General features: G+C 41.2%; 2 protein-coding genes across 2 annotated transcripts; both read right to left on the minus strand.

Moving 5' to 3' along the window:
• Nucleotides 1-8,452: 8,452 nt before the first annotated feature.
• On the minus strand, nucleotides 8,453-16,472 carry LOC110157077 (protein SOGA3-like). Its single transcript, XM_055160042.1, has 10 exons — nucleotides 16,292-16,472; nucleotides 15,576-15,800; nucleotides 15,342-15,500; nucleotides 15,167-15,220; nucleotides 14,294-14,563; nucleotides 13,270-13,647; nucleotides 12,026-12,694; nucleotides 11,286-11,604; nucleotides 10,596-10,634; nucleotides 8,453-8,588 (listed from the first exon to the last, which is right to left on the minus strand). Exons 1-8 carry the CDS (start codon nucleotides 16,445-16,447, stop codon nucleotides 11,494-11,496), a joined length of 2,022 nt encoding a protein of 673 aa, XP_055016017.1. The 5' UTR covers nucleotides 16,448-16,472; the 3' UTR covers nucleotides 8,453-8,588; nucleotides 10,596-10,634; nucleotides 11,286-11,493.
• A 1,687-nt stretch (nucleotides 16,473-18,159) lies between these two features.
• Nucleotides 18,160-22,302, minus strand: elovl4b (ELOVL fatty acid elongase 4b). The gene is made up of 7 exons (XM_020932159.2): nucleotides 22,191-22,302; nucleotides 21,004-21,093; nucleotides 20,723-20,910; nucleotides 20,566-20,646; nucleotides 19,662-19,833; nucleotides 19,425-19,552; nucleotides 18,160-19,337 (listed from the first exon to the last, which is right to left on the minus strand). The coding sequence occupies exons 2-7, from the start codon at nucleotides 21,077-21,079 to the stop codon at nucleotides 19,062-19,064; spliced, it is 921 nt and encodes a 306-aa protein (XP_020787818.2). The 5' UTR covers nucleotides 21,080-21,093; nucleotides 22,191-22,302; the 3' UTR covers nucleotides 18,160-19,061.

Genomic DNA, 22,302 nt, shown 5'->3' on the forward strand with positions numbered 1-22,302 from the left:
TCTTAAATAAATATGTTTGGGTGTCTATATAAATACCGATTATTATTAAAGGCCCTGTGTTGCACATAATGAATTCTTGTGAGCTTTAAGCCATGTTGATTAAGACAACGAATGTTGTTATGTCTTCAGCAACATACCTGGCATTGTGCTTTGTTTCATTCATACATGTTTGAGTAACACTTTATTATTAGTTTGTCTACATCCCAAAAGCTCAAAATGCTCTGCTCCATCTTGTGATGTCATGAAGTGGTAGTTTTCAAGTGAACAGCTACCTTTTACCTTTAGTTCAATAGAGATTAGCAATTCCAGGGCTACATTTATCCAATGATTCTAGTGACGGTGAATGAAGTTTAAAAACACATTGGAGAACTTCCTGTATTACGACATGACATCACAAGGTGGAACAGAGTGTTTGAGAGAACTCAGCCTAAATATGCAGGGTTTGTGTGTTAAAAATGTGTGAACCAAAACACAACTCCAACAACAACATTATATCATAGATCAAAATAAGAGGTTAAGAAGTTTATGAAATATTTCTGAAAAATCTTCTATACCTTTAAATTAGGTTAGCCTTTTTTTAACCCACGACCCAGCCAGCATACATTTACAGTACAGTACATTGGATAAGTTGATCCTATCTGGGTTGTGTCTGTCAGCCTTGCGTGTTTTGTCTCGGTGTTTCCATAAAGGCTGATTTCACAGACGCTGTCACAGCTGTAGGAGCCAAGAATGACCTCATGTTCATACTGTAAACCTCATCGAGCTCACACTATTACTGCCTATCAAGTGACGGCTGCTACTGGGACATTTATAACTACCTCTGATGGGTTGTGTCAATCCTGCACTGACACATATAATAAAGTTTGATACTGTTACAATATATGATATAACATGATATTAATATTCCCTACAACCAACGTAAACATACTCTGATTTCCTACTGCTGTGTTTAAGCCCAGTGCTAAAAATATTATTGCATCAGATCTTACTCTCAGATATTACTCTTTGTTGCATCACTAAGACTGGCTAATCTTAAAACGTGCGTAAACTGTTATATCACGTTTATAAAATATTTCTTCACACATACTGTAAAATTACACATTATGATGGATTAGCACTGCATGTAGGCCTACATGAGAGCTTAGTATAGAGCCACTGTTCATCTACAGTAAGAACTATATGTTTAAAGGTTCTATATAACGCAAATTTGACTATTGTGGGTTTAAAGCCACATTAGAATATTGTTACCTCATCAAAAACATGTTTGGAGTTGTTTTGTTTTATTTACACATTGAGCAATCCTTTATTTTTAGTTTGTCTTCATCTCAAAAGTTCAAAGCCCAGTGTGAGAGAAGAACTTAGCATAAATATGCAGGGTTTGTGTGTTAAACATGTGAGAATGAAACAAAACACAAGACCAGGTATGTTTTTAATGAGGAAATGACATTATTACAGAGATTAGAAAATTGCACAACAAGGGCCCTTTAAAGGGGCACTACTTTTTTGGTGAAGGGACTAATACCTGTTTGCTTCACTGTATAACATTAAACATATCTCAGTCCATGGAGACAAGCAGGTAATGCAAGATAGATAAGTTAAATGTCCTATGTGGAACATTGCAGACATAGCAACAACTCAGTGAATGACAATGCAGGTGACGGACCCTCCACCAGAAGTTGCGTAGTGCCCCTTTAAATCTCTAATGCTTTATTATGAGATATCGTCATTTTGTCATTGTTTAGAGAATCTTGTGAAAATATTGTGTGTTTAAAAAAGGCCAGACATAATCATTCATTTTGAGTTAATAACCTTGCAAAAAATGTTTTTATATATTCATAATCATAGCGTATGTGGTGTCTTCATGAGTGTTTTTACTGCTCCACACATTGGACAGGCCTTCACTGATCTGAGAAAGTGATCAGGCAGTTGCTGATGTGTGACACTAGTTTATAATGGAGTGGATCTGCAGCCGTCTCATTGTCACCTTGGATGTAGCCTTTAAACCACAGGCATGTTTAAGGACATGGACAACACGTCAGTACCACTCACGTGTGTCTATTGTGGGCCTTTCTCACATTTCTGACTTTCAAGGCCTTGTATGTAACATTAGACCTGTCTATGTAACAAAAGACCAAACATTAACAATAAGGCCTAGTATTATTTGTGAAAATTATTATTCATTTGTGTTTTTTTATCTTGCAGAAAAAACATACAAATGACCCAAATGCAGGGGAGTTTGGTTTGAACGTGTGTGTGGTCTTCTCACTCTCGTGTGTGGGACCAGCTCCAGACAGATGTGAGTAGTACCTCTCTGTTGACCACTGTGCTGAAACCATATTCAAGTGTGTCATTCGTCACACGATTGCAACCGCTATAGTCACCTCTGCCAGGCAACACCATCTAATCCCACGAGAGCACCACCCGCTCTTGTTTTGAAAAGCGAGACTGGCAGCTTGTCTTTCAAAGGACCACATTTTGGGGCCCCATTCTATTTTAATGAAGAGCCAGGAATTCTAAAGGGTACTGCAGGGTCCCCTCGGCTGCCCTTGATGGTCCCACCTCTGGCATCGCTACACTCATCCTGGGGCATTTGAGAGGAGCCACCCGCACACACACTGACAGACCGGACAGGTGTGGTCAGACAGAGCATGGTCCACTGTGACCAAAGACACTCTTCTGAGATACTCACACGACCATCTGTGCTTAAAGAGGCTGAGAAAAGGCCTTATGGAGTGTGGGTTATGAGAGTACATTTACAGGCTAACATAGTTGACCCCAATTCATTATTTAAGCCACCAGGACTCCCAGATGAATCAGAGTAAATTCTAATGTTGGATAAATCTAAAGCAATAAAGTATTTTTTATATGGTGGACAAGTCTCAAGCTTGAAAAAAATCCCTTCAGCAGTGAAATTACAATCTGTTTTCCTAAGCATTTGTAGACAAGAGTAAGATCATTGATCCTTGTCATTAACCCGATGACTCTTTGACATATGCCAGACCACTTCCTGTGCTTCCTGTCTGTTGTGAAACTATGTGCTCACATGTCCAAGGCAGATGGATGCCACTACAGTGATTAAAGGGGGAACGTGTAAACAGTAGAACTTAACTAGCATACCACTGATAGATGGCCTAAAATATGCAAATACGAAGAGACTGTTAACTTTTAACTAGAAAAATTTTGAATTTAAAGCAGTAAGCCCGAGAAGGGGGCAGTAAAACCTGTTGTATGCCTGCTCCATGGTGGTCCTGTCACACATGCACTCACTCATGTGACGGTCAGGGCTATTTACAGACAGAAACATGCTGTGCCCACCCCAGACACAGGGGGCAGACCACTGTCCAGTATCCACACATAACGCTGCCCTGTGTCCACAGACAGAATAGACACATTTACACTGATGTGCTGTACTGAGGGCATTCAATGCAAGCTCAGTCTTTGTTATCTTGGCCTACATCATCAGAGGTATAATGTATAAAATAAACTTCTCTTGCCTCACTCTTCTTTGTCCAACTCTTGGTCTTCTTCAGTTTATTCTACAACACAAATTACAGCCCTATGCCCAACCACAGATCACTGTCCTATGTCCACACAGGGAGCAGATTGGTCCTGGACAGGTGGATGGGGCAGAGCAGTGTGAGTCCAGAGGGTCTCAGACATTGTCAGACGGCACAGACTCATAAACACTCATGTGTTGGAGAGATCAGACTCATTTGCAGAAGTCTCTGTCTAGTAACTGCTTTATCAAAGCAATGCATTTTTATTTTATTTTTTAATTAATTTTTTTTTTCAGAGGTAATGTGTCTATTCATCAGACAGATTATTCTTAATGCCATGGCTGTGGTGGATCATTGGCCTCAGTGCATGTGAGATTTTCTTCTTTGTTATATATATTTTTTTAAATAATTAATTTATTTATGTATTTATTGCCTTGCTCAACAGCTCAACCTTTGGCAATAATAAGAAAAAAATAAAAAACTTGTCTTGTTGTGGTTTATGAGTCTAAAAAGCACATAATAACCATAACAGATGCTGGGCCACATGCCAGAAGGTACTGTGGAGCATGTTACACAATGCTACTGTGATGCAGACTATTTTTAATGGGAGTCTCCTCTTTGGAAATGTGGGTGGGTGTGGTCACCTCAGACGTCACGGTTGTCATGGTGATACTTCAGCTGTCCACTCCTGTGTTTTCTCTCTTTGACCTCTGTCATGTGTTCACCTCATGAGCAGCCGGCACAGAACATGTTGTGCCAGACTGTGCCAGGCTCATTCCTATAAATGTCAGTGTGTATTGTCTGTACAGACCATGCTTTCATTGTGCCAACAGTGGAGAGGTCCTGGTAGCGGCTTGGCAGAAGCTAAAGTACCCAGTTAAAATACCTCCTCAGAGGTGCCAACTTGTAAGTCAGATCCCCATTTTTGCACCTGTTTTCTTAGCAACAGGAGAAAGAAAAGTGACATTTCAAAGTCTTAAATGCATCAAACAATACACTGTGTTTTTCCTAAATCGTATTGTCATTATCACAATAATAACACAATAATATGTAATTTATAAAATTTTTGTTTTTACAGTTAAGCTATGACAAAATGAATAGTGTCTATCAGTTCAAATTTAAATAATGCTTATTCAAGTACAAAAATACATCTAGCTATAACATAGAGAAAAGCCATTCCCCCTTCTCTTTATTTATACCCCAAAGACAGCGGGCTAAGATTTCTGGCACCAAAACACACGTCACGCTTGCTATTTCAGTCTGAAGTGCCACATAGCTTTGAGGTTGGGTGACAGTACTGAGGCATCATGGGGCCAAGGTACTTCCGCACACTCGCAACAGCTTTTACATGACATTTCACACTGCTCTGCCTTTGTCCAGAACATAGTATAAATGTATGCTGTTGGATATGAGGATCTACTCGTCATAGTCCGATCAGCGGGACTTGGCTGTGTGCATGGAGTGTTCTCAGAAGACGCTAAAGGTGACAGGGAAACCACAGTTATTGATACTGAATTATGAGGTGCAAAATACAGAGCTGGAAATGCGATCGGTGGCTTTAGTTGTAGTGTGTTTTCAGGATATTTTACAGCATGAGAGCTTGAATCCATATTTAAGTTTCTATCTATTTTTTATATTCTTGCACAATTTGTAAGTTGTCACTGACCAATATAGTTGACCCTTGAGTAAGCAGATAGTTAGTCATGACATATTACAAGTAACATTGGTGAAGTTGAAGTACAACCTGACTTTGGCATGCTGGAGTTGCTGGTGTCAAATGTCCATAGGCCCAGCATGTAGTAAATCATCGTATACTGAGTCTAAGTAAAAAGAAAATACCAACAATAAAACTGCTGTATCAAAAATGACCAAAACTTAAGTGAAATCACATGTTTATTTACATGTTAATAACCAAGAAAAACAATTTAAGTTATATTTTCCTCAATTTGTCACAGTCACTTAAACGTTTTAAATATCAATATATTACAATACAATATGATACAGTAAACACACTGTTGTACTGCTAGATTGAGCAGGCAACTGTCAGTATTAAAGACATGACAGAAGCATGCACCCCTACAGGGCCACATGCTTCGGTCGAAACCATATGGAACTCATACAAAACAATAAAATAAAAACCCAATATCCAACATGAATGTGTGAACAAAGGTAATACAAGGCAAATGCAAAGCCTGAATGGAGAATGTTGTTGGGACATTGGCATGATGTAAAACAGTTCATAATGTCACTATTTACAGAAGGAGAGGTGCTGCTGGAGTATCACATAATGACCGTCTCAGTGTGCAGAGAATAGGGGATGAAATTCCGGTGTTTGGGTGCAGGACTTGGGGGTCTGGTCAGGGGACTGGGGGTCCTGGTGAGGGGGCTTGGCGGCCGGTACAGTGGGCCGGATGGGGTGCTGATTCTGGCAGAAGGGGTACGGCTGGCCCATCTGGACGGAGGCCTTTGATTAGCTGGTCGAGCTGGCCTTGAAAAGCTCTGAGGCTTTGCACTGAGAACCTCTGTATTGTGCTGGAATGACAAGAAAGACATTAGGACTAATGACTTTTTGTAGATTCAGTCTAATGCACTAAACAGGTCCAAGCCTGACCTACCGGCTCAGTGTCTTGTCTGTATGTCGTGTGCAAAGTGCAGTTGGATCCGTACTCATGCTGTATGTCCAGCATGTCCAGTAGCTCGATTAGTCCTTCATCCCTGAGTCCAGCCCTCTTTTTCACAGCCACAGGGGACCCGTTTACACCTGTGTAGTCCATTTTAAACTCCCCCTGGTGGACAGCTGTCCTCCTTGCTCTGTCTTTGTCTGTCCCGCTCTGAGCTCGGGGCCGTGGTTTGGGACTGCCCTGCACCTGTGCCCTGCGCTGAGACTGCTGCGGACTGGGTTGGCCTTTAGGGGCGCTGTAGCCCCCTCTCTGATCCTTGTGGTTGTGTCGCCCACTGTCTGTTGCTGGGGGCCTGTCTTGGCTGGATTCTGCCTCTGCTGTCTGCACGTCACAATCTGCTTGGCATTTCTGTGTAGGCACACGTCCTGGCATCCGTCCGCCCGGAGCCTTGCGCTGACAGCTGGGGGTGGAGCACTTCTGCTCTGAGGCCTGAGGTGGAGGCGACACCACTCCGCTCTCGGTGAGCAGTTTGCCCTCATTTTCATGGAGCATGGCTCCAAACTTCCTGAGCACTGAGGGGCTGCCCTTCATGTCTACAAGCCCACCTGGACCAAAGCACTTTCGCTCCATAGCTGGAGATTCGGCGAGCCCACCTGGGCGTGCTTGTGCTTCTCTCTGTTTAAAAGGGGGCTTTCCACCTCCATTTTCTTTATTCGTTGAACTTTCTCTGCTTTTTACTGGGATCACACAATTCTTCTTGTTTTCATTCTCCACAAAACTTCCAAAAAACTGCTCTTGGCCATTTCTGGGGAAAACATTTTCATAAACAATCTGACAATGCAGCTTCACACATATAACACATAAAATGAAAAAGTTGTCTTTACCTTGCACTTCCAGATCTGCTTTTGATGTCATCTTGGTATGTGGGCACATCTGAGCTCACTTTGATTGTGTCGCTAAAGTGCTGAAAAAGAAAAGAAATGAATGTTTTCAACATGCAACTTTATTTAAATGTTACAACAGGACAGCTTGACCTCACAAGTTTAAATAATGACACATGACTAAGTGTGCCTCAGCTGACCCTTCATCACCACTCAATATAGTCTAACTACTCAAATGTAGTGTACTTTATTGAGCAGCTCATCTGTCATTTTTACTTAGATCAGAAAACATTTGACTGTATGGTCATAAACTCCAATGTCAGAAGCTAGGCAAGCAAAGTAAGTGAAAGTATGTGAACCCTGGCAGTACAGGCAGACCTGAAGGAACCAGCCCACTGTAATCAATATGTATCAGTGCAGCCCAGTGGCTCATATTACATGTATGGCTCTGCTTTCATCTCCCACAAATGCCAACAGAATGAGCCAAATCTTACCACATGGCGCGCTCCATTGTTCTTCCGGCTCGCTGGCTTCCCCTGTCCCAAATAGTCCTGTAGTATGTCTCCGATCTCATGAATACCATTGCTCTGACAGTAGCCATAGCCATTCTGGTGACTGTAGCCATTGCAGCTATTGGAATATTCTTGATGAGTTTTGTCTGTTGCAAAAAGGCTGCCATTCTGTCTCAGTTCACAGTTTATTTCGCTGCCGTTCTTCTGGCTGTCACTGGTAACGTCATTTGTTCCTCTTCTAGCCTGAACTTCATTGTACAACTATGAAAACACAATATAAAGATGTGAAACATGTTCTCCTAAAGGTTACACATATTCATTGTAAAACACCAACATGTTATTAACATAGCCCAATTAATACTATATTTCACTGCTACATTGGCTTCTATATTTCTCCTGTACAAGCAAGTACTTGTACATCGTATCTGTTTATATTTCCTTTAGTGTCAGATTTCAGATTTGTGTCCATGTTACAGAGTGTGAGGGGCTGGGTGCCGGAGGGAAGTTCTGCTTGTCTGTCAGCGCATCACTGTTTAATTAGCTTGTTAACATTTGTCTGTATCACTGCTCTAACAAGGTCATAAGGTTGACTCAGTTAGAGCACTGCCAACAGATTATTATGGAGCTTGGGACACACACTTTACTCTAATTAACACTGGTCTCTCGGGGTGATGAAACTTCCAGTCTCCACTATTATCATGTTATCACATGAGCAAAATATTTTTAGTCCAGTATAAATAATGAGTTTTTGTTTTAGTGACTTAGTGTGTAGTTGACAAGATTTTGTAAAAAACAAACAAATAAATCACCTCTTCAATCTTCCTCTGTATGTCCTGCAGCTGGTCTTCCCATTCTTGCATTTCCGAATCAAAGTTATCCATGAGCTCTGGCCTCTCTTGTCCCCATCCGCTGTGCTCCAGCCCTCGCTCTAGATCAATGGCTGCCATGACGCAGGGCCACACGACACCTCGGGGGCCTTTCTAAAATGCCAATTTCCCCTTTCTCCTGTTGCACTGAGCTGTCAGGGGTCACTGTAGGTTTGCCTGTAGGGGTGAGGGGATCAATGGCCTGGAAACTCTATATTGACAAATAAGGAACAAAAAAAGAGAGGTTTGGTAACGAGAAAAATTCTAAAATATTTCTAATAAACCATAGTGAGAATCTGCTTAAATGTCTCCAACTAAATAACCTGTGAGCCCTTGTATACTACCCCACTCATTAAAATCTATGGCCACGTAAGCCCACCTATGTGGCACGTGCTGACCCTCTGCATTACAGCATCTCTGTTTAGACTCCTGGTCAGTTTGACCTTCCGCCTCTTTCAGACCAGGGGAAGAAACTATCCTAAGCATGCACTGTGGTGGCCATTTATTTGGAACCTGACCCAAAAGTGCGCACATGGTGTCCTCGTAAGGTTCAAGGCATGCACACAGCTTTCCACATATTCTGCCTCTGACTGCACCATGCATTTCTACATAACCCACACTCTTGTGCCATTAGGTCAAATACTCACTTAAATCAAAGATACCAGAATGTTGTCTTCAAAACTACATGTGTCCCCAACTTTCAACTGCCTGTTTGCTTGTCACTGAATGATGGGTAATGGTGCTCGAATGTACTAGAGACCACCTCCCACCTGTGATGCAAGACCTGAGATATTAATAATCTTGTAACTATGCATAGTAAACCCAGTACAAGAAGAGAGAGGGGCTGGTCTTGTGACAACACAAGTGTTTATAGTGCATTTGATAAATAAAACAAATTATGTTGAGCATGGTAAGTGAAAATTAAAAGAAGTTTTCCCAAGTTATGTTTAAGCAAAATAAATACTAAAGTTTCTCAGTTGTTTCAGAATTAATAGCATCATCACTATTATCATTGTTTATATTGCATTTATTTAGAGGCTATAATATACAATTGGTAATAGGTAAGTCAAAATTACTAAAATCACCTGTTCCAGTGCAGTCATGAATAACAACAATAGAAAAGAATAATAATAAATAACTGGCCTGACATAGCACTGTTCTTACCTGGTTCTGTGTATTATTCTATTAGGCTCTGCAGTTATAAATCCCCAGTTGCGTTTTCCACATCACGCACTCTGCTCTCTCCACCTGATGAGCTCGTCCAGTGGTCAAACTGTCAACTGCCCTCTGCTGTGCTTCCCCTCGCTTTTTCCTCCTCCTTGTTACGTAAAACCCCGCGAACTGGATTTAAAGGGGCCCAAGCCTCCACATGTCCAAGTTATGTTCGTTGCGCAAAAGAAGTAAACAGCTCTCTGATCCAGCTGGGTGCCCTGTCTTTATACCCGCTCTCCACTGTTTACGTGGGTGCGCCAGTGGAGCCGGTGTCAAGTGTCATAATGTCAAATTTATTCGAGCATTTGAAGTCTCGATGGGACAACTGTCGTCACCACCATCCTGGCTATAATTACCGGGGTGCACGGAGAGAGGGAAAGTGTTTACATGGATGTTACAGCTGCTACGCCTGCTCGGCCAATCAGCTTTACTGTTGCTACTCCATATTCAGACACATGGGCAGATTTTGTCCTGTGACAAACTAAGGCCACAAATCACTTTTCCAAAGGACTATGAGGAGTGGGTGACACAGTGAGTCACTGGGTGTGTCACACACTTTAATAACTACTATCACACACAGTCACTAAAGTGATGGTCTGTTTGCCTTGAATAGCATAGTCCACATCACACTTGGAGAGAAACAAATGTTTCAGTATGCACCGGAGAGGATAAATAACCTAAAGAATTACATATTTTATTCTTTTGATGAGGTGAAGTGTCCGGAAGGAATCCACACCAATGACTGACTGTTCTTGACTCATCCTCAGCACAGTTGCTTCTGTTCATCTTTCTCTCCATCAATTACCGCTCATAATCAAAAGCCTACTGAGAAATGTACGGCATCCAGACTAGATCTGACATTTGGCAAAGGACGTGGTCTTTAGAATTCCTTCCAGTTGAAAGTCCAGGGATCATTGTCATAATGTGCACCTGTTGCGTTCCTTACCACATGACAGCACAGTCCCTAAGCAGTTTAGAGGTAGGATTAGGAAACCCCTTTCTTTACCTTTGAGGACAGCAGCTGGATGGCACGCAGCAGAAAGTCCTGCAAAAGAGAGCCATAACAAACATGTAAATAGCAACGTTTTAGCAGAAAGGTTAAACAGGGTTAAAGCTGCATGTAAAGATGCTTGAGTTCACTTGTTGATTTGTGACCTAAGTCTCAATTTAAACACTTGAATAGGATTTAATGACCTGGGGTCATCTGAGGTTTTTGTCTGCTCACAGTATGTTGGCTACAGTAGATATTGGCCATCATGTCATCACTAGAGATGAAGATATAGATTTAGTAGGCCTTAGGAACAGAGCCAGGAATAGCAAAGTGATCAGAATACTGAATAATGCACACCTAGGTGTCAGCCTGGCACCATCACAGTATGTATCCAGCCCTAATTCAGCAAGTGTCAGAAAAAGTGTTGGGACTGGAGTAGTCACATTACTAAAATTGCAAACTTGATACTCTATACTGATTTTGATACCACAATGATTGATTTTTGACAATTTCCAATGAAAAATAATCATATCTCTATGTCTTTATTCTAGTTCTTGTTTTTATACAAGTTTTAATATTTATTAATATCTGGGCATCAACTATTTTGACAACCCTAATGTACCTAAAATCTTTTATTTTCAATCTGATTTCAGCACAAATAAATCAGCAGTTTAGTGCCAGTGAATGATCAACAAAGTTACTCACCTTGTTAAGTTCAAGCTGGTCAGGTGTGTTTTAAGTTCAGCCCCAAACTGTCAGATATATTTGTAGTTTCACCATATGCAGAGCTTTTCCTGAGCTTTTTGAAATCTTATCAAAACATAATGTGGCAATAGGGATAATAAACAACAGATAAACCAAAAAACAAACATACATGGGAATGGTGTAAAAAAAAAAAAGGGGGAAGTGTGCGTTACAGGACAAAAAATAGAGTGAAAAGAAAGACTAGTTTAAAGATGGTGGCATAAGACAAGGAGGAGAAGAGGACGAGAATGAGGATTAGCAAAATAATGGGCTGGAACATCTGGGTAAAGACAATAATGACAAAATAATGATGGGTGAATGAGGCAGGGGAAAACAGAATTAGTGCTCTGGTGGTAAAATACTTTGTGCAAACACGTACAGTTAGTCCCATTGGAATTATAAGGCAAAAAATGTGATACTAAATTGTGTTTCTGAATGGTAAGTATTTTAGACAAAGCAGGGATTTTCTAGTTCAGGAATAAATACTCCTATTTTGTGAGTGACAAGAACTATACAAGTCATAATGGTTACACAATTCATTCTAGCTGTTTTTGACAGCTAGAACTGATTGAAGTTTGATACAGTGTTTCCTATTCTGTTGTTCTGAACTGTAATCTGTAATCTTTATTGTCTTTGAAATGCAAAAAAATTATAACTGAACCATATAATTCCAAGGGGACTATTCAAACTTAATTTCTTACCGACAGTGGTTCATCTGCCTCTCTGTCCTCCAATCGGGGCACTTCCAGTCTGTCTATAAAGCTCTGCAGTTCTTTCCTGAAGGCCTTCATTTGTGCATTAATACGATAAAGCAGCTCGTGTTCCCTGATCCTGCTCCCATCATCCTCGGCTCCTTCCTCCCCTCCTCTTCCAAACATCAGATCTCCATTAGACACGTATACCCTTGCTTCTGAGATGATAGTGGCCGTATCTGCTATTAGTCGATCTATGGTCCGCACCAGTCTCTCCGCTTCAACCCGAATGTCAATCATCTGCTGTCTTTCTCGCAGACTACAACGCCCACCGGGTAGAAAGCGGGACAGAGCTGACGGTGAAGCAGCAGCGCCCTCTGGTCCGGTGGGGGTGTAAAGGCCTCGTGTTGGTGTCAGGCATCTACTACTACTCCCATTGTTCCTGACCTCATCGGAGTCACTCTCTCCTCCCACAGGCCCCTCACGTTTGCGGTGAGGTGGGAGGAGCCTGGAGGACGTGGAGTCTTCGTCACTCTCGCGACGGCCGCTGGTCGCCCCGCCAGCGTCGCTCTCTGCGTCACTGTCCCTCGGGCTGGGGCGCAGGGAGAGGTGGGAGGCCAGGTCATAGCGCTGCATATTCGAAAGGAGCACACGATTCTCATACTGCAACTGCATAACCTGGAGAAAGAGAGGGAGGCACCGAGAAAGAAAACTATAATTAATATAAGTTGCATTCCAGACAAAACATGAAATATTACATGAATATTGACACTGACTACAATGAATAAATACATCTGATTTGATGTTATAATCTCTTCAGTTACAGACTAGCAGAAAGACAACTTAAACTTAAAGCCTTTTATCATGCAGTAAAAAGTACTATTGCTGAAGAGCAGCATGGTGGGATTAAACTACCCTAAAAGTTAATATAACTGAGTAATGAAACTTCCAACTATCCACATCTCTATATTAAAGCACACTTTGATTTATTCTGAGTTTAATTGTTCTTGGCTAATATATAATATATTCACAAATGGATTAGAATTTCCCAAGATGCAATAACTATAGTAATTATTCAGTTTGTGGACCCTGAACTTTGAATGCTTATGCTGTTTGCATTGTCTATTCATAGGTTTCAGGCAAATAATTCCGTCCTGATTTTCACCATGCAAGACATATAATATATTTGTTTTAATTGCTTAATTGCTATGGTGGACTGTTGCCATAGCATGAAATACAATACTGTTACAAACCTTGCCGCTGAGGTCATTGATTTGTAGCCTCGCAGCTTTCAGCTCCTCCTGCAGTGCCTCTGTCTTTGCTGCATCTATCCCTGTGCCTCCTGTACCTGCCCCGTGCCGCGTCCCTCCCTCGTGGGTTCCGGCCTTGAACTTTAGCTTGTTGAGTTCTGCGGTTACTCTCTGGTTCTGCTCCTCAGCATCAGCCAGATTCCTCCTGAGCAGCTCCGCCTCATCCTCCACCAACTGCAGCTGCTGCCGGAGCTCCGTCAGGTCGTCCCCGATGCCCCTGCCCGCGCCCATGCCCCCCATCACCCCACACCCTGAGCTCCCTGCCCCCTCTCCCTCACCACGCAGGTCATCCAGCTCTGCTCTCAGGCCACGATTCTCCACCTATCAGACAGACAAAACAAAACAAAATTCCATTATTTGATTATGTTTGATGCGTTTTCTTCTCCATTACTTTCCTGGGTAGCTTTATTGCATCAACCCTATCTATCTCCAAGCAGGTGACGCCCAGCCGAGTTACAGGTAAGATCCATGGAGAGCACAGCTGCAATAAGAATGCATAAGTAAATCTGTACAAGCTACTTATGGTAATTGCATAAAAGTTTAATAGTTGAGAAGAGTCGTGTATGCAGTATACTTCTAACCTGCATAGCCTGCACTAATCATGAATACAAAGTTACTGGTTGCAGTGTTTCCCAAGTTTATAGTGAGACTATGGTGGCATAAGTGATCCTTAATAGAATAATTTTATTCAATACAGTATATGGAGAATAATGTGACTTTCTGGCCTGACCATTAAAAAAAAATCACTTAATACAGTAAAGTTACTTCTATATGATTAAGCCAATACTACAAGCATAAAGTATAATTATAATTTTTTTAACCAGTTTTTGTTTAGATTAGTTTTAGACTACTGTGTCAAAAACATAGACTATAGAGGGCAACTGTAGTCTCTTTTGTTATTGGAAAACACTGGGTTATTTGTAGGCAGGGATTGTACAGAAAACAGAGGTTCAGAGAAAATCCTTACCTCTAATTCCACTATTTTCCTCCCGAGAATATTGGCCTCCTCTTCCACCAAACGGAGGCGCAGTTTGAGCTCTGACTCGCGGGTGGTGGGTGGACCCCCAGCCTCTCCTTTGGGATGGGTGCTGTCCAATTCTCCATAGAAAGAGCGATATTTCTGTAGCTCTTGCTCTAAACGGTCCTTCTCTTTGTCGATCTTGGCTGCCTTCTTCCTCATAAGTACAGCCTCCTCTTTGATTAAAGCTAACTGGCACTTCAGGTCCTCATTGTCCTCCTTTAAAAAGGCAGATTTAGTAGGTGAAATTACATGCAATATAAGGTTGTATTTGTAGATACAATGTCTTCATCTGACTTATTTTATGTGGAGGAAGAAACAAGCTTACTAGTATATGAGCAGACCCAAATCCCTCCAAAGTTATTTTGCTATCAAAGTCAAACTATAATTGAATGCATAATCTAAGGAGTTGGTGCTTATAACTATTTAAAGCTTAATCTACAACTAATGCTTTTATATAATATATTGTATTATAACTGTAATGAATGTTGATCAAAATCATTCTCATTATGTAATAATTGGACTTATATACAGTGTTCCTCTAGTCTTGAACTTCACAAGCAAAAAGGGGATGTGTGATTCCCAGGAAAAGCTGTTCTGTGTCCAGGCATACGTCATGTGATCAGGAGGATGCTTAAGTCAGCTAAGACTCAAGTAATTGCTGGAGCTTTCCAAACATGTCCCCAGCAAATTTCTCTGCTCAAAGAATTACATAGTACTAGTATATCTCTAGGAAAGCGTCGTCTGTTAGAGTCTAGTGCATGTATTCAATTGAAATGCATAACTCATTACCAAGCATCTATGTTTTACAAAATTTTTCACCTCAGTTGGAGTTTTCTTGTCAGGCTTCTGGATGTCCTTACTTCCTCTTCTCTTCTGAAATGCAAAAAGCGTTTATTATTTAGCATTTAGTAAAGCATTGTTCAATGTAGCAACTGTCTGGGGCATTTAACTATAACAATCAATATGCATTACACATAGCCTACATATACTGTACCTCTTTGGTTTTATCTAGCTCATTTTGCAGAGCTTGTTTGGCCACTTCCACTTCTATCAGTTTCTGCCTCAGTTTTTCATTCTCGTCTTCAGTCTTTGTGCGTTTCTCCTCCACCTTCTCAAGCTCATGGTGCAACCTCACAGACACATCTTTAGCTACCTGTAATTATCATAGTGTTGATTAATACATACCAATTTGAAAGCACAGTTTAACCTGTAACATCGTCTCCTGTACTTTGAGATCTTGCTCCAGGCTCCTGAGCAGTTCTTCATCGACCTCTCCAGTCTGGGCATATCGTAGGCGCTTCCGCTCTGCTTTTCTCAGTCGGTACTGAAGTATTCTGCAGTTTTTATTTGCCCTCTCCAGCTCCCGCCTCATCTCCTGCAGCTGACATGTGTCTTCCTCATAGAAAGTGTCACGCATCTCATCCATCTCGGCCCTCATCTCCTCTATCTCACACTGAGGATAGAAAACAACACATATTTCATAATAATCAAAACAAAATATTGATAATGATAAAACATATGTACCATTGTAATGAATCTAAACTTATACTATCATTACAATGTAGCAATTGTCCATTATCCCTTTTATTTATTTTATCTGGCAATAAGATCCTGTCTATGTCACTTCCTTCAATTTATGACTAATCAATATCAGTGGATCAATATCCACTCTGTTGTCTGTTATGTCCTTGCAGTTTGGCTGGAAATTCTAGACTAGTTTTGATAGTTTTATGTTTGAATTGTGTTTATGCATCTTTGGTTAAGAAAATGTACTAACAGAAACATCAACAAGAGTAGTGGCATGTTTGTTGCAATGGCCACCATCTGCACCATCGCCCCAGGTTTGCCTTAGGCCGAAAATCATTATTTCTGCTTACAATGTTTACGTAGCTTGTGACAGATCATAGGGAAAAGATGTAAAAACAGATCGTAAAACTGACAAACCTTGAGATCGTCGTTTTCATCCAGTAGCCTCTCCATCTCGTCGAGAAAGGCCTGGTCTTGCTGTGTCACGGACCCCGCCTCTGTAGCTTCAGTAGCCGCTTGTCTTTCCGCCATCGCCGCCTCCTCCTCCGCGCCCAGCTCTGTTTTGGTCTGCATTTGTGTGCTTTTCCCCAAGTCGATCTTACATACAAGTTCAAATATAGTCTTATAAGTTCAGCTTGTAAGCATCCTCCTCTCCACTAATCTTGTCCAGCTCTGCAGTCCACGACACGATGTTTCTTCTTCGCCTGCCGGGTTTTGCCTCTATAACCGGTTGTTACAGTAGCAGTAGTAACAGGACGTGGATGCATAAAACCCGGGTAAAGTCACAAATAAGGTCGCGGTGATCGTAACTTTTCGCCGGTGCTGCACTTAGGACTCCCGGGTGACAGCAGCATCCGCCTGTTTGCGCTGAACACACCAGCATCAGCACCATCCGCCCGAACAGCTGCTTTTCCACCGCAGCTCTCCGGCTCCCTCTGCCGGCCCTCAGAAGACCTGCAGCCCATCTGAATGGCCCCTCCCTGGAGCTACTGTAAGTGCCCATACATACCCTACAGAAGTTTTCAGCGTTTGCTCCAGCAGTGCTTTCAATTTGTTGACAGTCTATAAAATAATGGTGAAAACTGGCTTTATGTCAGGACAACGCTTGGTGATATGTGTTTGTTTTTTTCTTTCAGAAATTAGACCAGTAAGATACAGCCGAGTTTCAGAGTGTGCACATCATAATTATAGTGAAGGTATTTACATATAGTTGTGTAAATCATTAGAATCATGTAGAATTGCAGCACGAGTCATTTTTATGCCCAGAAGGGGGTGCTCTTTACCCGCTTAAGCTGTTCATCTGTATAGGTCCTTAGTCTGTGCTGGGGCCAGTAAAATGCTGACTGTTTCAACTGTGTGAGGCCCGTCACATAATTGCTAATGAGATGAGTGAGTGTCGGGAGGGTTTGTAGGGCTTAACCGTGCAAACTGACCGACCCTTCACCCTGTAACACACATAAGCTTAGCTCGTGGAGAGTGTGAGTGCTACTGTGAAAACCACTATATTAATAAGCGGCATCTATACATTAAACCCATGCTGACCATGCATTATCAATGTGCACCCACGTTTCTTGCTGTAGGCCACAGAGAGCTGTGCTAAATGCCTTTCATAGGAAAGCCTTGGACACTCTGCAATCCTCTTAGACCTTGGCTTAGATCCTTCTGTGTCCCCAGGAGGACAAATACACATCCAGTCTATCATTCACATCCACAACCTGGTACATCTTTCCACATGAGCAGGTGGTGAGGTTCTGGGATAAGAAGTGGTAAAGTTGGGATCAACGTAGGAAAAATGTCAGAGTTAATCACAAAAGACAATCTGCTATATAACACATTTCTGCATGTAACAATCTATGGGTGCAGCAGTGCACTTCATTCTGAACATTCTATCGGACTGAGAACTGAAAAATTTACTGATGACATAGGCTTTGTAACATTTTTTTTTTCTCGCCACACTTGATCTCAACCAAAACATTGTACCATAACATGACACAAAGTCATATTAAATATATGAGGTCCATTGCAGAGTTTGAGAACTACAACTATCTGTGCAAGAGCATATCTGATTAACACCAGCTCTTCTAGTGACCTGGTTTCCAGGGTAACTCATGGAGTGACGTTGAAATAAGCTCTTTTGAAGCTAAAGCCAATTTGCTTCAAAGATTAGGGCAGATCTGTCTGGACAGGGCAAAGACAGAGGCTACCTCCACTGCTCTCACACCTGAAACAGCCCTCTTCCCCGCAGAGAGGTCCTAAACACAAACACGTCCACACACTGTGGGGTGCTGCCATTGCCTTTATTGTGTCACTTGTGCATAGAGAAGCTGTGCTTCCATTTTCTGATACACAAAACTGATTCCTTTATACAAGATCTTGATGAGGGAGAGATCCCTTTTGCGATCTTGGCATTTAGACACTTGAGTAACTTTATAGTGTTCAGATACAATGCACAGCAGAATGATAGAAAACATTTTGTGATGTTACAATCAAACCCCAAATTTAACAGAAGTACTAAAAGAGACTACAGTTCTCTTTTCGGCAAAAAATCTTAACAAATAAACACAAACAAAAAGCAGATGTAAATGCAGCACAGTAAATTCAAATACAGTAGTCCGTAACATTGATGATATGTAAACTGAATTACATGCGGTATGTTCAGAATCTTAGAAAGTTGATGGCAGTGAGGATTGGAGATTTTTTTGTTCACCTCACCGTACTGAATGTAAGGTTAGTGTTACAAAAATATCTCTTTGGTACAGCATTTGCAGAAAGGTAAATAGTATGCCATAAAACTCTTCCAGTGTACTGCAAAATAAATTACATACTTTAAATAAGGTTTCAGACAAGTTGATCTGTTTATGAAATGTAGATGAACATTGAATGCCTGGTAGATGTGTCAAGTGAAACTTTTGGTCCTATATTGGTCCAAAGCAGAGTTGGACACAGCAGCATCACGCCTACAAGTTCAGCATTTACCTTCATTTAATAAAAAATCAAGTTATCAAATGCAACATCTCTCCTCCAAATCCCATTCACACCATTATAAATGCGCTGCTACCACTCACCCTTTAAGTTGGTCACAGACCACATCGTACAAGTGTACAGACATGATATAAGGTTTGATTATCCTCTTCTTCCCACCCTCCTCTGTTACCTTCATGTTAAAATGGAGCATGAAGCATAATATTTACTCCCGTTTGGTTCTTGCTTTCTTTTGCTTTTTCCCATTCACTTCTACCTCGTCCACTTTGCTGTGACCGTTGGTTACCGCAGAGGTGCCATTGGCCACAGACTTGCCTCCCTTATGTGAAGGTTTGCCTCGGTAAGCATGGTAGTAGAAATTAGCAAACAGGATGATGAAGGTTACAGCATAGCCAATCAATGCCCACTGCATCCAGTTTGGGAATGGACAGCCCGTGTATAGTGAGTGTCCTGCATGGCCAATAGTCACGTGAAACTGGATCTGAAGAAAACAAATTAGAAACATTAAACACATTAACAAGGCAAAGACATTTTACACTTAAATAAATTAAACTGGCTCAATATTTACCATCTGAATAATGGTCAAATATTTTTTCCACCAAAGGTACTTCTGCATGTGAGGTCCCAAGGCTGCCAGGCCATAGTATCCATACATTAGGACATGGATGGAAGAGTTGATGGTTGCACCAAAGAAAGCTGAAGATTGATCAAATCAGCATTAGAAATACACACAGAGAATACATTCCTTAAAAATAATAAATAAATATACTAAAAGTAAAAAATATAAAATTTGGTTATTGCTCACCCTGTCCTCCGGGGACCCATTTGATGCCAATCCACCACAAGATGAACATGGTGCAGTGATGGTAGACGTGTAAAAAACTGACTTGGTTGAACTTTTTCCTCAAAATGAAAAATACAGTGTCCAAAAACTCCACTCCTTTAGAGATGTAGTACCACCAAAGAGCTGATGCTATCTGCAGAAAAAGAGGATTGTTTAGTGTTAAATCATCTGTTTGTTTGTTTGTTTGTTTGTTTGTTTGTTTGTAGTAACTGGTTGTCTCAAAAATGCAATTTTAATAGACAGATATTAAAACTAGCATAAAAACTAGATAATATTTTTTTTTACCAGCACCAAACATTACACCAATATTAAAACAGATTCTTGACCACACGATACCATTAATGAAACTACAGTAATTTTCTGTTGAAAATTACATTGTACTATTGTATTAAAATGAGTGTCCCAGTGTGGTGTTGGAATTAGCATAGAGTATTAAGTCTTTTCATTTTTTGTATCATATCATGGTCACAGGCATTTTTATTGCATGAAAATGACAATATGACAAAATGACAAAATGCACCTGTATTATTTTGTATTTAATGGTCTTACATTTATTTAAGGTATACTTTATTGATCATTTTCTGCATTTGACCTATCCTTAAAGCAGTGCTGTTGGGACAGCCTATCAGGAGCAGTGAGCTACTTCCGTCTCCAGATTTTCAGATAGACTTAGACCACCTTAGCTGTAGGATTTTACCCATGGTGCATGTTTTAGGCTGATTTGATAGTGGTTACACCTCCACAAAGTCTTGGCCACACGCCATTCGTCCTGGTTTCTTTTAACTTTTAATTCTACAACCATTAACATGTATATATTGCCTCTAATGCCCTAACAAGTGATTGCAGAAGATGGTGTAGTTCTTACCCTGACTTCATTGACATCATTGGAGTAATTGACAGGCTGACAGAGGTAGCTGTATTTGGCTGCTCTTGAACCTATTAGGAGCTGTTGACAAAAAATATGAAATTAATACAAAACACTTATGAGCATTTTCCGCTAATAGACATAAATGTACACAGACCTCTTTGGCGATATAAAAGTTCAGGACCACCATACTGAAGTTGTAGACTATGAGGGTCTTTCTGAGCGTGTACGGCTGACGATCCTGCATGAATCTGGGACCGGCCCACAGAAAGAGCAAGTACAGGCAGCTGATAGCCAAAGTGGGAAAGGGGGATCCCATCATGGGCCAGTTCTCTACCCTCTTGTCTGGAGCAAAATACAAATTAGTGGAAATATTAAGACATTAAATTATATGATGTGTGAAAAAGATGCTTAGGATACTCCCGAAGGAGAACTCACCTGCTATAGAAAGGCTCCATTTGTAAAATTCTAGACTGTCGTTTACAAAATGTGTCACAACTTCCATTGCTGCCATTGCTCTTGTTTACACTATAGGAGAGGAAATCAGGAGAAAGTAACCTTCAGTTAGAGTTACATGACATTATCTGATTAGTGCGGCAGTAGAGCTGTTTCACTGTATATATCTTATTCCAGGTTTGCATTTTAGGGATTTAAATGGAAAAGAAAATGGAATGCATTTAAATGAGTCTATAAAAAAATCCTCCAAGTATACACAGAAGATTGTTTTTCCACAGTTTCCTATGCAAAAATGTCCTCAGTATTTACAACCAGCTAATATCAAACCTGGTTGAAAATTGGTTCTACATTTGAACTTAATTATACTCTACACATAACATCCTTCTACAGACGCACTGTTAGCTGACACCAGTTGCTCGTTATTAATCTATAATTAATCCCATGATCAGATCGCTGTCCTTTCAATTATTAAGAGCCCTGTACAGAGTAACCACTTTCTACAGTACAAGTCACAGACACACTGCAAATGTAGTGTGTTTAGGCACAGAAGCCCTCACTGTTTGGTTAGGATCTATAGTTGTGCAAGTTAACAGGGGGATGGACCGGTTAGCCGGGGTTGTGCGCACAAAAAGACTGGGGTGCATGTGTCAGCGGGTTTCCCTCGCGTCGCTCAAGAGGCTTAAATTCAATTGATCAGCGAGCTTAGACGCAGACCTAAGTAGAAATGCTCACCGACCCGCGAACCGGTTCTGATGCTTATCTCAACATGTGGCACATGCAAGCTTTAATTCTGTGCGATAATTATAGCAATATGTTTATGAAAAAGTCTAGCCTTATAGCCTAGTTACACTGTATCAACACTTTTGATGAAGCTGCGTCTCTCTATTCGAAATTGGTCTAATAACAGGTGCGCAGCTCAAACGCTGCAAGAGGATAACGCGAGATTAGCTGAAAAAACTGAAAAAGCCCTCCCAGTCACGAGAAGGGACAAATGGATTTCTTTTAACAAAGGACCGGCGTTCCAAGGGATGACCAATCAAAAATAAAAACAAAAAACAAAAACAAGATAATGTTTCGCCTCTCAAAAGGCGCATGGGGTAAACTTTAAGAGCACCAAGATCCTGGACCACGCAACAGAGGCACACCGGTGAAATTATGTTGCTACTTACGGTCTAGAATGTTGCAGGCGTGTAATGACATCCGGTGCAATTATGTGCCCAACTCCTTCCAGTAACTGCTCGTTTGCTGCTTCTCGTGTGTCAAACCAGACCGTCGCAGCTC

The sequence above is a fragment of the Boleophthalmus pectinirostris genome, unplaced genomic scaffold, assembly GCF_026225935.1.
Source record: "Boleophthalmus pectinirostris isolate CB_2022bp ecotype Guang Dong unplaced genomic scaffold, ASM2622593v1 HiC_scaffold_287, whole genome shotgun sequence".
NCBI classification, from domain to species: domain Eukaryota; kingdom Metazoa; phylum Chordata; class Actinopteri; order Gobiiformes; family Gobiidae; genus Boleophthalmus; species Boleophthalmus pectinirostris.

Coding starts and splice junctions, on each gene's coding strand:
- LOC110157077 (XM_055160042.1), bottom strand. CDS start 16,447: ATGCAGACCAAAACAGAGCTGGGCGCGGAGGAGGAGGCGGCGATGGCG. Junction 12,695..13,269: donor TCAATGACCTCAGCGGCAAG/GTTTGTAACAGT, acceptor CTCTTTCTCCAG/GTTATGCAGTTGCAGTATGA. Junction 11,605..12,025: donor AGGCAGATGAACCACTGTCG/GTAAGAAATTAA, acceptor GTCTTTACCCAG/ATGTTCCAGCCCATTATTTT.
- elovl4b (XM_020932159.2), bottom strand. CDS start 21,079: ATGGCAGCAATGGAAGTTGTGACACATTTTGTAAACGACAGTCTAGAA. Junction 20,647..20,722: donor ACTTTTATATCGCCAAAGAG/GTCTGTGTACAT, acceptor TTTTGTCAACAG/CTCCTAATAGGTTCAAGAGC. Junction 19,338..19,424: donor ATTTGACCATTATTCAGATG/GTAAATATTGAG, acceptor TGTTTTCTTCAG/ATCCAGTTTCACGTGACTAT.